The sequence below is a fragment of the Eulemur rufifrons genome, chromosome 15, assembly GCF_041146395.1.
Source record: "Eulemur rufifrons isolate Redbay chromosome 15, OSU_ERuf_1, whole genome shotgun sequence".
Classification (NCBI taxonomy): domain Eukaryota; kingdom Metazoa; phylum Chordata; class Mammalia; order Primates; family Lemuridae; genus Eulemur; species Eulemur rufifrons.
Window position 1 is genome coordinate 46,829,091 of NC_090997.1, and position 20,378 is coordinate 46,849,468.

General features: G+C 43.5%; 1 protein-coding gene across 1 annotated transcript in view; it reads right to left on the minus strand.

The window, feature by feature from the left end:
* Window positions 1–16,843: 16,843 nt before the first annotated feature.
* BACH2 (BTB domain and CNC homolog 2) overlaps window positions 16,844–20,378 on the minus strand; it is a 320,826-nt gene continuing 317,291 nt past the window's right edge. The window contains exon 6 of the mRNA XM_069487912.1: window positions 16,844–17,494. Coding sequence (XP_069344013.1) covers window positions 17,012–17,494 — 483 coding nt within the window. The 3' untranslated portion in view covers window positions 16,844–17,011. The remainder of the gene's footprint in view (window positions 17,495–20,378) is intronic.

Consider the following 20,378-nt stretch of genomic DNA (forward strand, 5'->3'; position numbering starts at 1 on the left):
AATTTCTGAGAGAGTGATGTTAAATGTTCCAACTATAATAACAGATTCATCTATTTCTCCTTGCAGTTCTAGCAGTTTTTACCTCACATATTCTGATGTTCTGTTGTTAGGTGCATACACATTAAGGATTGTTGTGTCTTCCTGGAATTATTGACCTCTTTATCATTATGCAATGCCCCTCTTTATCCCTAATAATTTTCCTGAAGTTTGTTCTGTCTGAAATTAATATAGCTACTCTTGCCTTCTTTTGATTAGTGTTAGCATGATATATTTTTCCCCATCCCTTTACTTTTAGCTCATGCATGTCTTTATATTTAATTTGTGTATTTAGACCATTGATGTTAGAAGTGATTGTTGGTATAGTTGCATTAATAGCTACTGCATTTGTTACTGTTTTCTATTTGTTTCCCTTGTTCATTGCTCCTATTTTTGTTTTCCACAACCTTTCTGCCTTTTTTGGTTTTAATTGAATGTTCTATATGATTTCATTTTTCTCCTCTCTTAACATATCAATTTTACTTCTTTTAAAACTTTTTTTAGTGGTTGTCCTAGAGTTTGCAACATACATTTACAATAATCCAGGTGTGCTTTCAGATACTATACCATCTTGTAGTAGTGTAAGTACCTTTTAATAACAAGATGTTCCTAATGCCTTCCTCCTGTCCCTTGTACCATTCCTGTAATTTGTTTCATGCATATATAAGCTGATATATATGTATCATGTATGTGTATACATACATTATTCTTAAGAATAAGAAAGATAAAATTTTTATTTTACCTTCACTTATTCTTTATCCACTGCTTTCCCTTTCTTTATGCAGATCTGGGTTTCTGACCTGTATCATTTTCCTTCTCTCTGAAGAACTTCTTTTAACATTTCCTGCAAGTCCAGTCTACATACAACAAATTCCTTCAGTTTTTTGTGTTCTGAGAAAGTCTTTATTTCTCCTTCACTTTTGTTTTTGTTTTTTTTTTTTTTTTTTTGAGACAGAGTCTCACTCTGTTGCCCAGGCTAGAGTGAGTGCCGTGGCGTTAGCCTAGCTCACAGCAACCTCAAACTCCTGAGCTCAAGCGATCCTCCTGTCTCAGCCTCCCGAGTAGCTGGGACTACAGGCATGCGCCACCATGCCCGGCTAATTTTTTCTATATATATTTTTAACTGTCCATATAACTTCTTTCTATTTTTAGTAGAGATGGGGTCTCACTCTTGCTCAGGCTGGTCTCGAACTCCTGAGCTCAAACGATCCGCCCACCTCGGCCTCCCAGAGTGCTAGGATTACAGGCGTGAGCCACCGCGCCCGGCCTCTCCTTCACTTTTGAAGGATAATTTCACCGGGTACAAAATCCTAGATTGATGGTATTTTCCTCTCAACACTTTAGATATTTTGCTCTACGCTCTTCTTGCTTTCATGGTTTCTGAGGTGAAGTGAAACGTACTTCTTGTCTTTGCTCCTCTGTAGGGAAGACGTTTTTTCCTCCTGGCTTCTTTCAAGATTTTTTCTTTGTCTTTGATTTTCTGAAGTTTGAATATGATATGCCTAGATGTAATGCTTTTTGGTATTTATCCTGTTTGGTGTTTTTTGAGCTTCCTGAATGTGCGATTTGGTGTCTGATATGAAATTGGGGATATTATTAGCATTACTGCTTCAAATATTGCTTCTCTTCCTTTCTCTGTTTCTTTTCCTTCTAGTTTACATGTATGTGATAACTGTTTTCATTGTTCCACACTTCTTGGGTGTTCTTGATTATTTATCCCTTCAGTCTCATTTCTCTTTGTTTTTCTGTTTTGGACATTTCTGTTGTTATATCCTCAGGCTCAGAGATATTTTTCCTCAACTGTGTCCAGTCTACTAATAAATACAAAGGCATTCTTTATTTCTGTCATAGTGTTTTTGATCTCTAGCATTCCTTTTTGGTTCTTTCTTAGAATTTTTATCTCCCTACTTACATCATCTATCTGTTCTTGCATATTGCCTACCTTTTCCATTAGAGCCCTTACCATGTTAATCAGTTGTTTTAAATTCCTGGTCTGCTAATTCCAACATCTGTGCCATCAGAACTCTGGTTCTGATGCCTGTTCAGTCTCTTCAAACTGTGCTTTCTTGCCCTCTAGTATGCCTTGTATTTTTTTTTTTTTTAATCTGGACATTATGTAAGTGTGAAAGGAATCTGGTAAATAGGCCTTTAGTGGTGTGGTGGCAAGGTGTGGAGAGAGGGGACAGTCCCATGATTACGTCTCAATCTTTGGGTGAGCTTATGCCCTGGACTGTGAATTTCACCAGTATTTCTCGGTTTTTATTTTCCTGTCCTTGACTGGGACAGGATGTCTAGAGAGGGCTGGAGTTGAGTATTTCCCTTATCCCATGTGGAAGTCTAGAGCCAGATGGAGTTGGGTATTTCATTTTGTCGAGATAATGTAGGCTCTGATAAAACCCCAGAAAGTTAGGGTCTGGGTCAATAGTTTCTCCTGAGGGCAGGCCTTGTTAAGAAGAATGGAATGCTCTGGTATATTTTGAAGTGGTTCTTTTTTCTCTCCCCCTACTGGAATCATGAGGGGATTTTTCTCTGATATTCATTGTGAGCACATGGTAGAGCTCCAGGAGGTTTAACTCACAAAAGTGTGGGGGCCTCATGTGACTGTCACTCAGGCTGGAGTAATAGGTCACTGTAACCTCAAACTCCTAGGCTCAAGCTATCCTCCCGTCTCAGCCTCCTGGGTAGCTAGGACTACAAGCCAGGTGTGTACCACCAGCCTGGCTAATTTTTATTTTTTATTTTTTTGAGACAGAGTCTCGCTCTGTTGCCCAGGCTAGAGTGCTATGGCATCAGCCTAGCTCACAGCAACCTCAAATTCCTGGGCTCAAGCGATCCTTCTGCCTCAGCCTCCCGAGGAGCTCGGACTACAGGCATGCACCACCATGCCCGGCTAATTTTTTTTTTATATATTTTTAGTTGTCTAGCTTTTCTTTCTATTTTTTTTTTTTATTTTTTTTAGTAGAGATGGGGTCTCGCTCTTTCTCAGCCTGGTCACAAACTCCTGAGCTCAAATGATCCTCTTGCCTCGGCTTCCCAGAATGCTAAGATTATAGATGTGAGCTATTTTTTATTTTTTTGTAGCAAACAGGGAGTTGCTATGTTGCCCAGGCTGTTCTTGAATTCCTGGCCTCAAGAGATCCTCCTGCCTTGGCCTCCTAAAGTGCTGGGATTATAGGTGTAAGCCACTATGCCCGGCCCCCCTGAAGTTTTTAACTCTTAGACTTATCTATGCTGAGCCTCTAGCAATACATCGGTTATAGTTCAAGTTTTCCTACCCTGGGACTGGTTCCTGCTCATGGATTTCTGCTCTGGGAAGTTGTAATTCTCGGTATCTGCCTGTCTCTCTACTTTTGTGGGCAGTGGTTTGCCATGTGACCTCTCTTCTCTGAAAGATCTAAGAAAAATTGTTGGCTTTTCAATTTGTTTAGCTTTTTACTTGTTAGGACAGAGTGGTTACTTCTAAGCTCTTTACATGCCACACCAGAACTCTCTTTCTTATTTCATTTTCCTCTTTCTTCTCTGTTATTAATTTTATGTTTTTAGGAATTATAAATAATACCTTTCACCACAGAGCTTTCCTACTGATGGTCACCCTTTCCCAAGCCTTTTACCCAGTTGACAGGCCACTTTACTCCCCAAATGATGGGACGACATGGGAACTGATGCCACAGCTGTCACCTCCAGCAAACTGTGGTTGACACATGTGCTTCTTGCAAAAAGCAGATCTTTCATTAGAAATTAGTGTGGCAAACAAAGGATTATGATCACCCACTTTCAATATATGGATTGTAAACTGATTCTTATGCTGTGTTAGGTGCGAGATGGCAGAATTTCTAGGACTCAATCACATAAATTCTGATTTCAGGAGCTGATATTTCACAGTGAAATGACTCCCGGCAGGATCACAGTTGCTTTGCCACGTATGATGTGTCCCCTTACAGAGAATTGTCCTTGAAATAAATCCTTTGGGTTTCAGAAGGTCAGAAAGCTGACAGAGCCATAATTTTACATTCCCATTTTCCTTGATGCCACCCAAACACCAAAATTTCTGCAAGTCCAAACTTTTTGACTACTGAGCAAGTTTCTTTTAAGGCTGGCTCTTGGAGGACAGACTTCACTGGGCGTGCAGAGCAGACCTTCAGTCTGGCTGAGTGAGCGTGGGGAGGAAGGACGGCTGGGTCTTAGGAACTCACGGCGCCCTTTGTACTGAGAACATCCTCATCAGTGAATGTCTGCACCTGTTAAGGATGCTGTGGGGCAGTAATTCTTGTGTCCAATTTCCCACCAAATCACCAAGGGAGCTTTGAAACGTGCCTTCGTAAGAATCTCTGGAGATGGAGTCTAGGCACTAGTATTTTGTAAAGCTTCCAGGTGATTCCAATTTGAAGCTAGAGTTCAGAATCGCGGCTATAGAGGAAGGAGATTTTGGCACTAGGAAGAAGGTTGCCCTGCGAACTCTTCCAATTTGGGGGGACATTAAGGAGAAGGAGAATGCGCTAAGACTTGCTCCTGGAAAAACAGAGAAACACTTTTTCCTTCTGTCTAATAGCATCTAATCTGTATTTCCTAGCCCAACACTTTAAAGAAACTCATACCCCTAATAGTTATCTTGTGCAAATGTGTTTAAATTATAGGAATTCAAGCAACACAGAAATAAGTAGAACAAAAATGAAAATTTTCTCTTATTTTTGTCTTTTCACAGCTCCTAAATCTATTCCCTTTTCATTCATTAATTCATTCATAAATCCATTATGTATGATATATACACACACTTTTTAAAAAAAAAAATATATATATTTTTTGAGACAGGGTCTCACTCTGTCACTCAGGCTGGAGTGCAGTCACATGATCATAGCTCACTGCAGCCTCAAAATCTCTGGGCTCAAGAGATCCTCCTGCCTCAGTCCCCAGAGTAGCTAAGCTACAGGTGCGTGCCCCTGTATCTGGCTAATTTATTTTAATTTTTATTTTTGTAGCGATTAGGTTTCTCTCTGTTTCCCTGGTCTCAAACTCCTGGCCTCAAGCGATCCTCCTGCCTTGACCTCCCAAAGTGCTGGGATTACAGGAGTCAGCCACTGTTCCCGGCCAATCCAGTATATTTTGGATGCCTACTGGGTACCAGGCACTGTTCTAGGTGCTGAGATACAACAGTAAACAGGGCAACAAAGTGTTCTCATGGTAAAGAAAGATAAACAAATATTCAAAACAACTTCAGATAGTTTTAAGTGCTAGAAGAATATAACACAGTGAGGTGGCAAAGGGACACTGGGAAGTAGATGTTACTACTTTAGATGAGGTCTTCAGGGGCAGGCTCTTGAAAAGGTGAGATTCGAAGGAGCCAGTGTGCCCAGGTCCTTAGCTCTTTGAAGCTACAGAAGGAGAGGGCTCTTGTGGCCACAATCAAGAAGGGAGTGGTGGGGGTGAGGCTGGAATGGGCAGGGACCTGACATGAAGTAGGATCAGACCATGAGTAGGAATTTTGGTTGGATGGCACAGGGGTAGGCATGGTCTGATACATATGTTTAAAAAGAATCACTGTTCCTGAGAATCTATTGTGGGGTAAGAGTAGAATCAGGAAGACCAGTTGGGAGGCTTGTGCAGTGGTCCAGTGAGACACCAGGGTGGCTCAGATCAGGGGTACCACTGTTAATGATTTGGAAGAACAACTGTTTTTTTTCTTATTTATTGTTTTTCAAACTAAATTAATACATGCTCATTTAACAATATAAAAGAACATAGAGTAAAATGTGAACCCAACCATGGGAAAGTTCATCTCCTGTTCTCACCTGGACTCAACTCCCATTTTCTTCCCCCAGGGCAACCTCTGTGAACAGCATGGCTGTGCCCTGTCTTCCTCAATGCCTTCATAATCGATCTTTGAGGACAAATATATGTCCACACATATTGTTGATTTTTTAACATACAAATGTGATCATACTCCGAGATGTCTCTGCAATTTGCTTTTGCTCAATTGATGATATGTCTCAGGGATCTTTCTTTGTCAGCACCTAGAGCTGCCTCTGTCTTATATCAGCTCACACTTTCCCATGGTATGGATGAACCATAAGATACTTACTTGATGGCCACTTAGGATGTTTCTAATTTTTTTCTATTACAAACAATGTTGCAGTGAGTGTCTCATGCATATAACTTTGGTAGGTGCCTAGAAGTGGCACTGTTGGTTTTAACAAGCATGCACATTTTATGTTTTGATGTTGCCAGTTGTTGGTCTGGAAGGGCTATTCCAATATATCTTCTTACCATTACAGTAGCACCCATTTCCCTATACTCTTGCCAACAGCAGACATTATCTTATCCCACTCATCTGATGAACTAAAAGTATTTCTCTTTGCTTCAATTTACATTCCTGTGATTACTACTAAGGTTGTTCATATGTTTATTTGCCATCTGTATTTCTACTGTGAATCATCCTTGCCTATTTTGCTGTTGGAATATTTGTCTCTCTTCTGATTTGTAGGAGCTCTTATATGGTATTATATTAATCCCTTATTTGGCTGGGCGTGGAAGCTCATACCTGTAATCCTAGCACTCTGGGAGGCCAACGTGGGAGGATCGCTTGAGGTCAGGAGTTTGAGACCAGCCAGGCAAGAGTGAGACTCCATCTCTATTAAAAACAGAAAAAATTAGCTGGGCATGGTGGTGCGTGCTTGTAGTCCCAGCTACTCAGAAGGGTGAGGCAGGAGGATTGCTTGAACCCAGGAGTTTGAGGTTGCTTTGTGCAATCCCTTGTCTATATAGACATTAAAAGATTTTCTCCCAGTCTCCTTGTCTTTTATCTTTGCTTATGATATCTAAAGATTTCTCTTTGACTTGTAGGTTCTGTCTCATTTGAGAAGGTATTTTTTGACTCAACGTTATTAACAAGGGTTATTAAGTAGCTATTTGGAGGGTGGATTGTTAGAATTTATTGAACCTTTTGGCTAAGTTTTACACAATTTATCAATTACCAAAGAATCTAAAGAAGAGGAGGAAGGACACCCACTTTACTAAGGGCCTGATCGTGGCCTGTACACTGCTATGGACCTCCTCTGTGTAACCCTGTGTGAACCCCCATTTTACAGATAAGGAAGGAGGTGACTTGTCCAAAGTCTCACAATTAGGTTGTGTTAGTACTTGTTGGATGCATAGATGACCCGAAATTTTATCCTCCGCCTGTCTGACTCAACCCAAGCTTCTTTTCCTGCACTCCTGCTTTCCCTGCATATGGCAGCCTGAGTTGAGCATATTTTCAGGATCAGAGATAGATTACTACAAAAGGGAACATTCTACATGTGAATCAATTTTCCCCTTCCACATCGTTCAAAACAAAAAATATGGCTAATTGTAGCAGGGACTAAGAAGATGCTTACGAAAAGGTTGACCTTTTGGCTCTAGGCCTGGATTTTGGGCAAAACAACAACAACAGGAGGAGGAGGAAGAGGAGGAGCTGGTAGGTAGGATTCAGATCTGTCACAGTAACACTCTCAAGCAACAGGACGTCTTACAAGGATGTTCATCTGTGGGGAAACAGGGAGAATTGGTCCCTGTAGCAGGTTTTGTTTGGATCCCTGATATTGGTGACATACATAGAGTCCCAGGTGGGTGGGCAGAGCTGACTTTTACAACCCCTTTGAGTCTATTTTGTTTTTTGGTTTCCTATCTCTTTCAGAACATGCTTCTAGAACTTTCATCTATTATGAAAAAATAATGCACCAGGAGCAGTGGGTATCTGCAGGAGGAAAGTTGTATCTTTGCCAGCTCAAACTGCAGGAAGAACTTGGAGACCCACAGGCTCCACAGAGACAACCACCAGGTAATGGGCTGTGAAGAGTGTGCTCCCAGCCTGGGCTCACCTCCGCAGGAGACCCTTCCCTTGTGGGGCTGGGGTCAGCCTCTGACTGCCCCACGTGGCCACACTGCCTGAGGCAGGTCCAAGGCACATGCAGGGAGGAACTTGCATGACCAGAGACAATCTTGGGGCTGCTGCTGCCCCAGCTCTGCAGTGGCAGCAACAGTAGCAGTTGGCCCCTTAAACATGGGTCCAGAGCAGGCCGGGAGCTTTGCACTCAGCCTGGACTCAAACATGCTCCTGTCTATAAAGAAGAGGTTGATGAGAAGCTTTTCCATTCTCTTCCTCTCATCAGTTCATCTCTTGGGGCTGAACCAGTTGGATTTTTAGTGCGTAAATGCCATGGAAATAAAATATTGATTACAGCACTGGCAAACACTCACATGATTTTACTGTATCCATCTGGGGTCATTCATCATCAGTGGTGATGCCAAGATTGTGGCCCAACAGGTGCTTCCTGGGGAGTGGTAGAAGCCAGCACCTCTTCCTCACCCTCTCCACTCGCCCAGTGGTCCCAAGCCATCCAGGAGAGGTACATCAAAAAGCACTTGGCAACAACCTCTGTGGAAAGTAGAATGGAGATACATCAAAGAGCTAAAAGTAGAATAACCATTTGACCAAGCAATCCCACTACTGGGTATCTACCCAAAGGAAAAAAAGACATTCTATAAAAAAGACACATGCACTCAAATGTTTATAACAGCACAATTCACAATTGCAAAGATGTGGAAACAACCCAAGTGCCCATCAATACATGAGTGGATTAATAAAATGTGGTATATGTATACCATGGGGTATTACTTAGCCATAAAAAAAATGAACTACCTCTTGTATTATCCTGGATGGAGCTGGAGCCCATTTTTCTAAGTGAAGTATCACAAGAATGGAAAAACAAACACCACATGTACTTACCATTAAATTGGTATTAACTGATCAACACTTATGTGCACATACAGTAGTAATATTCATTGGATGTCGGGCAGGTGTGTGTGGGGGAGGGATGGGTAAATTCACACCGAAGGGGTGCAGTGTGCACTTTCTGAAGGATGGGCACACTTGTAGCTCTGATTCAGGCAGTGCAAAGGCCGTATATGTAACCAAAGTGTTTGTACCCCCATAATATTCTGAAAAAAAAGCATTGGTACCCTCATAATACTCTGAAATTAAAAAAAAAAAGCCCTTGGCATTTGTTAGGGTGCAGAGAGATGGGATGGCCATGTGCTGTGTACTAAGTAGCCAACTGTGAGGCTGCTTGGCTGATTCTTGCTTGTTCTGAGTTCTGAGAGCCACAAACGTGGGCTCAATTCCTATGAAAGGAGCCACTTAGCTCCTCCATCCTCCATCCCATCGCCAGTGGCTGACACACTTATAATCCCAACACATGGGGAGGCTGAGGAGGGAGGACCACTTGAGGCCAGGAGTTTGAGACCAGCCTGGGCAACATAGTGAGACCCTGTCTCTACAAAAATAAAAAAAAACTTAGCTGAGTGCAGTGGCAAGTGCCTATAGTCTCAGTTGCTTGGGAGGCTGAGGCAGGAGGATCACTTGAGCTCAGGAGTTGCAGGTTGCAGTGAGCTCTGATGAAGCCACTGTGCTCCAGCCTGGGCAACAGAGTGAGACCCTGCCTCAAAAAAAAAAAAAAAAAAAAAAAAAAGTCAAGTACAATCTTGCTAATGCATCCCAATTGAGGGGATGGGGTGGCGTGTTGGAGAAGAGTGAAAAATTCTAAAACGATTTCAAAAAACAACTCAGTTATTTCCAAATACATAAAACAAAAGTGCTGGCAGGGCCTCTGGAGATCAAAAGGCATATAGTAGAGTTGTAGAGGGAACCAGTCCTCACTGCACCCAGAAGCAGATACGAATCGCTCATACGGAGCACAGTCCTCACTGCACCCAGAAGCAGATACGAATCGCTCATACGGAGCACATGCAAAGCAAGAGAGAGACTGGCTGCCGTTCATCTGGGCTGGACAGTGCGTGAACGCTTCCCTTGTGCAGGATGCAACGGCTGGTGAGGTTTATTCGGTTTCAAACCATGACTATCATTCCTGCCACAAAAGCAAGTGTCAGGGTTGAAGGTGCAAATGACCATCAGTTCTAAATTACCAGGTTTTCCTATAGAAAAGTTTGGGATTTTGACCCACCTGTTTTTTCCAGAATGGATTGAATAACTTCATGTCTTCAGGTAAAGGTAATCTACCTCTTGCACCAAAAATGTTATGACTGTGATGTTTTCAGAAAACATTTGCAAAACCCTTTACATGCTCCCTGGGAAGCCCTCCTTGACTCAATAGGTGCCCTTGGAGACTCACCGGAGGGAGCAGAATTCAGCAGCTTTTAATTTCAGTTTTCCCATCTGGTGGATGGGATGAAGCCTGACCCCTTGCACTTCTTGAAACTTGGATCTCGGCAGCACAGCACTGCCTTGCATGGTCATTACTCACAGGCTCCCGACGGCCCAGCCAGGCTGCTCCTGCTCTACTCTAGGGGTCTCTCTCACCTCAGAGCTCCAGTCCAGCGCTACTCCTGGCCGTTGGTTTGCCCACCATTCACTATCCCATTTTCCCTTTACATCAAAATCTGACACAAACTATCAAATGCACTTTTATAACTGTACATTTTGGTCAATGATGGACTGCAAATACGACAGTAGTCCCATCAGATTATAATACCATATTTTTACTGTACCTTTTCTATGTTTAAATACACCAATACTTACCATTGTATTACAATTTCTTACAGTATTCAGTACAGTAACATGTGGTACATGTTTGTAGCTGGGGAGCAATAGGCTGTACCATATAGCCTAGGTGTGTTGTAGGTATAATACCATCTGGGTTTGTGTAAGTACTTTATGATGTTTGCACAAGAACAAAATTGCCTAAGATGCATTTCTCAGAATGTGTCCCTGTCATTAAGTGACACATGACTGTACTTACTCCCTAATACTAAACTCTCCCAGGAGCTCATTGAATCTTGGTGTTGGTTTAATGCCTTTTTCTTAACTTACTTTCATTTAGTTCTTTAAAAATTAAATCTTTTATTTTGATATAATTGTGGATCACATGCAGTTGCAAGAAACAATATGCTTCAGTCAGTTTTCCCCAATGGTAACATTTTGCATAATAATAGTACAGTGTCAAAACCAAGCTATTGGGTTTAATGCCTTTTGTCCACTCTCAAAGGCACTAGGGATTTTTTAAATTCAGAATTTAGGAATCACATTAGCATTATCAAGTTTTTAAGATTTCTAATCAGATTAATCAGGTAGCAGGTAAGGGTACAAACTAGAGGAAGAGAAATAGCCCTTTGGGAAAAAAGATTTCCTGAGGCTTCCTGCTCTATAATCTGGAACACAGGGATCAGAGGCAGAGAAAATCAGTTTACAATGCATAATGATATGTCTTTATTTCATCAACAGAAATGGTGTCTAGACAAAATTCATTTAACACTAGCAATTCAATTGAGTGAAAATTTTTTTTTTTGCACAATAGTGTATTTACAATGAGTAAATGAAGTTTAAATTCATTAGTTCATAGCAATGTTTTTTTTCCCCAAAAGGTAAAAATTCTTAGTTACAGAGAATAAGCATCAACAGCCTTTCCTTTTTACAATAAAAACCACAAGAAAAACCACAATCACTTAGAAAAAAAATAAGGACAAGCCTAAGAACTAGTACAATAAAATGATGCATTGAATTAAGTTACATTAATCGCATAGAATCTGTGTAAAAAGTATGTAGAAAAACACCTGATGTAACCTGTTACAGTCGTTGACCAGTTATGAGAGGTACAGAGGGTTATACAGGTAGATATGTGTGAAAACTGTCCGTATTGTTCGACCTGGGGAGGAAGAGAAGAGGGGATGCAGCCCCTTGCATACACTGAGAAGACCCTGTTTTGAATATGGCCTCTGGAGTTTGTAAGGCATATATTAGAGGTGCACTTGCATAAGACTGGTTCTGGAACAAATTCTCACAGGCCCTCGGCCTCACAAGCAAAGTTGGTGCTTGCCTTGCATGGCTCCCTGTGTCTAACAAGCACCTGAAGCTCCCAAATGCATATGGAATCTTCCTGATTACTCACCAGAGGTGCCACGTCTTCGATGTCAGAGCACAAACGGGCATCCCAGCATTCGCACACGCAAAACGCACTGTTAGGACTCAAGTGGAGGTCCCCCTCTGTTTCCAGACATGTTTTGGTAGAAGACTCAGCAACAATCTGTAGGCAAACCCCTCTTTGTCCAAGTCCCTTCACTCTTTCCCAATATACATGTCTGATTATCCCCACGGGAGCATTTGGCACTGAATTCGAGTCTACCTGAAATGAATGGTCTTTGTGCACTTCTGCTTCTAAGAAGGGCCAGTGTTTTTATCTGAGGTCAATAAACTGGAATGAAAATGAAAGTCAGAGTTGTTTATCCACTGCTTGATAGCAAAATGCATACACCATGTCACAACATAAATCAAAGCTATGAAAGTTGGCCTCTGCAACCAAGTGGGAATTCTTCACAAAATGGCAGCATCATTTTCCTATTACAATTAAAATGCACTGATAATCATTTGATATAAATACTATCTCCCAGGATGGAGTGTAGGAAAATACTATAAACTTACTTTTCTTCGCAAGTAATGTTTTTGCACCGTCTGTTGAATAACTTATCCTTAATCTGCCACAATAAGTCTTTTCTATGTACAAATACTATTTGCACACACTATTTGCGTACAAATAAATTCTACTCTACAGCATCAGTCTTTGATGCTTGGGTCATGAGATGGCTCGGGCAGTATTATAAACATACACTTTGAACACAGAATGCCTCCATGCACACAGACTTCCTGTGTGAATACCAACCCCACACAGGGCATTGTATTGTGGACTGACTCGCCAGAAATTGAACTTAACAAAATCCTCAATTTTGGGAAGAGACACTAACTCATGATACAGTGAATAGCTTTATTTTTATTTATTTTTATTTAAATCTTGCTCTTTATTCTATTTACAGTGATTTGAGGACCAAACTTGATTCTTGCTCCCTTGTCGATCTGACGACTCCTACACTGTAAGCAACAGTGGAGCAGTTTGAAGTCAGCTCCTAGTTTAAATAGGGCATAATGTATAGACATAGGTAGCCAAAGGGGGATTTGAGAAACTTTGCAGGTGGCTTTTACTCATTTTAAGAGGATTATGCTACTCCATAAGATCTAGAGCAGCCTCCCGGGACAGGATTTTTCAGTTTCTTAAAAGGCTTATCATATTCAAACACTTGTTTGTTTCTTCTTTTTCTTCTTTAGTAGCAACCATAAAATATTTAAAGCGAAAGTGTGAGTTTAGGCCTCTTGACAACAGCATCAAACTTCACATTGTGCACACTTAACTTTCGCCAGTCCTCTCACGCAGTCCTGTGGCTGGTCCCGGGCTCCTTTTGAAGGAGCAGTGGCAGTTGGCATGCTGATCGCTAGCCTTTTTTTATTTCCTTGGAAAAGCAATACAAGGATTACATCCAAAATTATAGTGCATCTTAAAAGCAGCATACCTTTAGAAAGACAGTTAATAAATTACTTGTACAACATACAAAATAACGTTTTCTACTGCAGCATCACCTCTGACGCCTGAGTCATTGTTAGGGAACTCAGAAGAGAAGTAGCAGGATGGCCTAGTAATCTTGCCAGCTTTTTTTTCTTTTCTTTTCTTTTTTTTTTTTTAAGTTTTTGTAACTGTTTTGTTCCAGAATCAGTATGTAATGAAGTTCAATTTTATTCAAGGCACCCCCAGATAACGCAGAGAAACAAACACATATAGCAAAGCACTCACCTGCCCAAAGCCTAACCAATTTGGAAGAAGGGAGGTTGTCTGGAGAAACAAGTAAGATCAAGGCAGATCCCAGGGGAGGGCTAGACTTAGGTGGGATGCTAGTCAGTCTCAGGGTCACCTCCACAGGCTCTGCCCCAGCAACCATTCCTACCCCAGCCATTCGGAGATCCCAGCAGGCTGTCACCGGGATCCTCCTAAACAGCCCATGGTGGGAGGGTCCTTAAAGACACAGTTAAATGTCACCAAATTGGGCAACACTATTCCTTGCTGTTCACTTGCTTTTCATGTTCATAAAAGGCATGGGGCTGACTAAGGGATCTCAGGGAAAGGAAACAGGCTGGGTTTTCAGTTCCACTTGAGGCAATTTGGATTCTGGTCCCCAGCGAGTCCTCCTTTCGAATCAACCCAGAAATAATTTTGACAAGCACATAGTTCAGAACAGTAAAAGATACACACGTCACATGAACAACTGCACAAAGCCAGTCACTGTTCACGGTGGATAATGAATGAAGTAACTTGTTAAAAATCCCTAAGAAAGAGAAAGACAGTTTTTAGAGCATTGTGTTTAACCAGTTCCTATGGCAGGGGTTGGTGGGAGGAGGAGAGAGTTAGGGGAGAAATAAAGAGACTCCACCCCTCCCGGAAATGGCTGCCACACAGGTCTGGGCTGGGAACCACAGAAGCCTGGGGAAACGGGTGGAATGTGGTCAAGACTACCAGTTGCACGTGAGTTGTCACCAGGGTAAATCATGCCAGGAAGCTGGTTTGGACCTGGTTATGATATGAGCAGAAAACATTCCTTTTTTAAAAGAAGAGGTCACTTAAAAAGGCAACAAGAGAGTTAAAAAACAAAATATTGTCTGCTGACTCCTCCACCATAACACATACCTGTGAAGTATCACGTGGCTCACATTGAGTTTAAATTCTAGCTGTCACCAGTTTTCTACAAAGGCAAACTCATGGTGAAGCACAGAACTGTTCTACTAGGCCAAGAAATTCCAACAACCGTAACAAAAACAGTAGCTCCAACACAGAGCTTTATCAAAATCTGTCTCACACACACGTACATACACACATGAGAAAAAACAAAAACCCAGAGGCAGGTTTTAAAAGGGAGCCATTTTAAAAGAAAAGCCTTTTTTTTTTTTTTATCCTACTGCATGAACCAACAAATTTCTGGCATTCATACATATTTAAACATTTAGCGCTAATATTTGTACAGAAAAAAGTTAATAATACTAAAACATATGTTACTATGATTTCACTTTTTGCCTACATCATATACTAATTTCCCCTTTTACATGCAGCTTTAATATTGTCCAAACAATGGCACAAATAAAGAAACAAAGTCAACCATCTATTCCCCACTGCCCACCACCCCATCCCCACATCAAACCGCTCAGGACTCTCTTCCCCAGCCAGGCTGGAGTGGCCGTCAGCACTGAGACCGAGGGAGGCCTAGGACCATCGGAGGGAGGGAGCTGATTCCTCCTCCTTTGGGGCACACCTTCCTGTAAACGTGCCCGGGGGCCAGTGCGCCCCCAGAGCCAAGGGAAGCTGCTCTCTCTGGGTTGCAAGCCAACCAGTTTTGCAGCAAGAGAAGAAAATTATCATCAGGTGAGGGGAGGGTATGTGTGTGACTGGGGAAGGAAACAGGGAGGGCTCCTGGTGACGTCTCGTCCAAAGCCTCAGATTGAAGTCTGCCTTCAGACAAGAGACCGGCAGAAGAACCTCAGAATACAACTCAAAGCATTTGGAGAAGGAAAAGAGAAAGAAATGTGTCAGCCTGGAGAAGGGATGGATCTCAGGCTCGAGTCTGCCCTGCTCTCTCCTACACTGGGTGAGCTGCATCAACCCGGGCACTGCCACTTAAGGGCAGGACCCTTGGGGCTGCGATTCAAATCCCCTCAGGCGAGATGCCCTGGGAGGCCGATCCTGGGTAGGAAGGCAGGGTGGCTGGCCAGCCGGGTCCTTCAGAGGAGAAGGTTCTACTGCACAACACTTCCAAGGGCAGGCTGAGGCCTGGTGAAGTGTTCAAATGAATGGGACTTACTCCTTGGGTGAGAAAACAGTTCCAACTGGATTGCTAGGAGCCAATGCCTGCTGAGTTCTGGTCTAAAAGCATGGATTCCTGCTGTTTTGATGGACTTTTGAGTGAGATGTCCAAACTCTCTCCACTTAGGAATCTGAACATCCAGCATCAACTCTGAACTCTCTATCTCCATTTAAACTTTGCTTAGGGAAAGGTGGGGAGGAGGTGAAATATAAAAATATTCAAGCAGATTATTGTCTACACGTCCTAGGATGAATTCATTATTTGGCAAGATTGTTTTTCCTACATAATTATCACCTGAGTGCTTTTTAATTAGCTAAAATGTTTTACTTTTTAACTAAAAGCAAAGAATATACAGTATACTTGAGTTATACTGAAGTTACAACTTCATTTAAGAAAATAGGTTTGACCCAAAACTCAGTGCAAGTGGCAAAGTTGACCATTACTGTACAGTATCTGCAAGGAGAAAAAAAAAAAAACCCAAAAAACAAAAAACAAACCCACAATGCTCAAATGACACCATTTGGTGGGGCCAAAACCAAACCAAACCAACAAACAAAAAAAAAAGGTCTGAAATAAAACCTTGAAAAAAAGCTTCCAACATTGAATTTTGTCCATAAATAAGTACAATTGAATTGAACTGAGAAGCAAGAAAAATGACCATGTTAACAGCTACCAAACTAGTTCTAGCATCAGAGACAAAATAAGAGGAATGTTGGAACCTGTTTATAAATGAGAAATGAAGTTTCCAGTTTTAGGATGAGAAAATTGAGGCATGCAGGACTTTTGCATATGGAGATATATATATATTTTATATATATTATATATAATATGTACAGTCTAGCTATAAAACTTTGATGTGTATAGAAGCTGTCTTCAATGAAAAAAATTGAACATTCAGAAGAAATTCCTGAGATAGGGTTTGTGACATGGGCCACTGAGAAAAAAAATCCGTGGTTGGGTCCTAGAGGTGTTGTAGTCTATCCCTGTGAAGACTGAATTAAGCCACAGACAGACAGTGTCGTCACTGTTGTCTTTCCTCGCCTGAGCAAGGGGTAGCACCATAGTGAAGGTAACTATCTAGCACTCCTGCTTGAAGGAGGAAGGAATACTTCGGAACAGTATTGCTGCTAAGACCGCTGTAGTGTGCACCAATTTCGTTCTTGGTTCTTCGAGACAACAGAGGAACAGTGCCACAGGCTGGCTGAAGAACGCCTGGATGGGAGAGGTGTGAGGACTGGGAGGCAGATCCGAGTCATTAGGTGAAATCTTTCCTGGGCTGTTCGTCAGTTGTACACTTGTCAGTCATTTCCTGGCAGAAGTCCACGGTCACCGTTTGGCTTCTGGGTTCAAGAGGAGGTCCTCTCTCTGAGAAGGTTCCCGGGTCAGTGCCGTCCAGCCTCCTCCCAGAGGTACAGTTCTCGGAGGCATTGCTGGGTGCCCACGGGGGCCCGGGGGGAGCCGCACCAGGCTCCAAGCAGCAGGGCACATTCTCCCCCACTGCACACTGGGAGGCTGCAAGGTTCTGCTCGACACCCAAGGGTGTGGGGTTAATACTGGAGGCTGTGGGGAGATCCATGGGTCTGAGGACAGGGCAGTACCGGTGCAGGGCCTGGATCTGCTCGGGGCTCTGGATATCTCGGCAGACTTCCTGGGAGAGGCAGGAGAAGTTGTCCAGCAGTTCCCCCATGCATGCTTTCAGCTGATTCCTCTCTGACAACAGTTTTTCTTTCTCACACACCTGGACAACAAAGAAAAGACAAGGTTCCATCAGGCCCGAAGTAGCAGACACAAGGCCTTATTTCTGGGGGTTTTCCAGCCCTTGTTTCTGTATCCTACATTACAATGTCACTCATGGATGAGTTTACCAGGTCAGGATCTAGAAACGTGAAAGACACACATCCACGGAGCCTGGACACACGCTCCTGCCCCATCTCCTATCTGAGTTGCCCATTTGCAGGTGCCGCTGCTGTCTCTTCCTTCCTCTGTGAGGCCCAGGCAAGTGTCCAGCCAATCACCACCAACCAGAAAACTTCAGGGAGTCAATGTTCTGGTTTCCTGGAATTTGGGGTTTGTAGGGAATATACGGGAACACTCTTAAGTCCCAAATCTTGTGGTTGAAAATCTCCCCCAAATGTATTAGGTTGCCATTTTTGAAGGACAGAAATGAACTAATTCCAATGATACGACATTCTGAAAAGGCGAAACTATGGGGACAATACGACCATTGGTTGCCAGGCTCAGTAAAGGGCGGGGAGGATGAGTGGGCAGAGCACAGAGGATTTCTGGGGCAGTGAAACTACTGTGTGATACTATAATGGTAGATAGATGTCATCATACATTTGTCCAGAGCTACAGAATGTACAGCACCAAGAGTGACCCTAATGCAAACCATGGGCTTGGGCGATAACGACGTGTCAATGTAGGCTCATCAGTCTCCGCAAACGTGCCACCCTGGTGGGGGCTGTTGATAGTCAGGGAGGCTGCGCCCGTGGGAACTCCCTGTATATTCTGTTCAACTTTGCTGTGAACCTAAAACTGCTCCTAAAAACTGAGTCTATATTTAAAAAAAACTAAACAAAAAAAGTCAACCATCAGCAATTTCCAAGGGTTCAAGCTAACACCAGCAGGCTCCCTGGCCTGGGCAGCAGCATCCATGGAACGTGACGGATGCCCGTGGGGACAGCTGGGGAGTGTGCAGTCAACCTCCAGCAGCGACTCTCCCTGGACGTGGAAGGGGGGACGGAAGTGAGGAGCCTGAGCCCTCGTTCTGAGATGTTTTCCCCCTAAAACAAAATCCTACAGATGCTCTGTGTTACTAAAATTCACTGCCCCATGGGAGGGATGAATTCAGCCCCAGGGAGGAGAATAATTAAGGTTTACCATCGTATTTGTGTGAGGAGAGGAGAGGAGGAGGTTGAAGGGAGGAAGACAGCGGCCATGGCAGCAGGGTGAAGGCGGGCGGGCGGGCAGGACGGGGTGAGGATGGGAGAGAAAATGCAGGGGGCGGAAGAGAGGAGAGAGAGGAAGGAGCACACGACGTGCCCAAGGGACGGGTCCCCTACACGGGAGCTGCACGTGCTGCCACCCAAACGCAATCTGGCAGGCGGCGTGGGCGCGTGTGTCGGAGAGAGATTTACTCGGGGAAAGGGCACCTGCTAAAATATTTATAAATTTATCAAGAAAACATGTTTTAAACATGAAAAATAAACAGATGTACAAGTATAACTCGAGAGAAATACATATGCAAGGTTGCGACAGCTGAGTGGTGGGGGTGTGGGGGACGGGAGCGGGGAGGGAGCGCCGGCCGCTGGGGACCGTGCGGAGGCGGCAGCCGCCCCGTCCGCCAGCACCATCCCCGCCACTGCGCCACTGCGACCAGGCGAGTGGCCCATAAGAAACAAAGCACATCTGGGAGGTCTCCTTGGGGAAAGAAATGATATATGCGTGGCTGTGCACCCTGGACTTCTCTCCTTTTAACCTGGAAATCCGCACTGTGGGGGGCAGCACTGTTGGGCCCCAGGAGAGGAATCCCAGGCTCAAGTCTGACACCATCTTGGCCAAGGCACTGACCTCTCTAGGCCTACTCATCAGTTAAATGCTCCGGGCCCCTTTCTAGGGGGAAGAAAATGAGGTGCCACATATGACTTTGTTTTGGCTCTCTGCAGGAAAGGCAGTAAAAATCACGCCTTGGTCAAAAGCATGAAGCTCTGAGTCATCGGTGAATACTGACAGGCATGTGGAACTCTCATCAGCACTGACACGCAGCTGCCCAAAGTGGGTGGAGGACTAGGAGATGCCCTCTTGGTTTATCAGCTAGCAAAGCCGCACATCTGCCTGGTGTACGGCTTAGATTTTATTTGTTCAGTATTACAAAATCACTCCAAGCAGATATTAATTACTAAAACCAGGCATTTCTCAAATATGGGTGATTACAATTACTCTACTACTTGAAGCGGAGCGCAGGGCAAGAATTACTAGAGACATGTGCCTAAGACCCTGTGTACTCACACCCGGTGGGCTCAGCTACCTGCGCCCAGTGGGCTTTAGGAAGACCCACGCTCACCAGCTAGAATGTCTCGTTTCCTTATGTGGTTTAAGTTAAATTTTCTTGTTGTTAAGACATTACAGAAAAATTTTAAAGAAAGAAGAAATTCATAATATCCATGTCTGAGTAGTCACAATTTGCAGTAAATTTTAGGGGCAATCAACATTTCCTGAGAGCTCACAATGGGCCCAACACTGGAGATTCAGAGATGATCAGGATACTGTTCTTATCCTTGAGGAACCTAGAGTCGAGGGCCAGGTGCTGGGGAGACAGGCACATACACAGATAATTCAAGACTAAGTGACAGGCACCAAGCTAGAGGTCAGGTCAGGCTTCCAAGGGCAGGTGCCCGGCCTAACTGGGAACTCCGGGAAAGTTGCCCTGCTTCCTGGAGAGGTGATTCGTGACACGACTCTTAAAGAAGAATGCAGAGGGTCAGAGAAAGCAGAGGAATGTCCAAGGCAGAGGGGAAGGGGCATGGGCACAAGCGCAGGGGTGTAAGACCGCAGGAGATGTGGGGCACTGCAGACAGTTCGATCTTACCGTGGGTCAAGTGCTAGGAGGGGAGTGGGAGGTG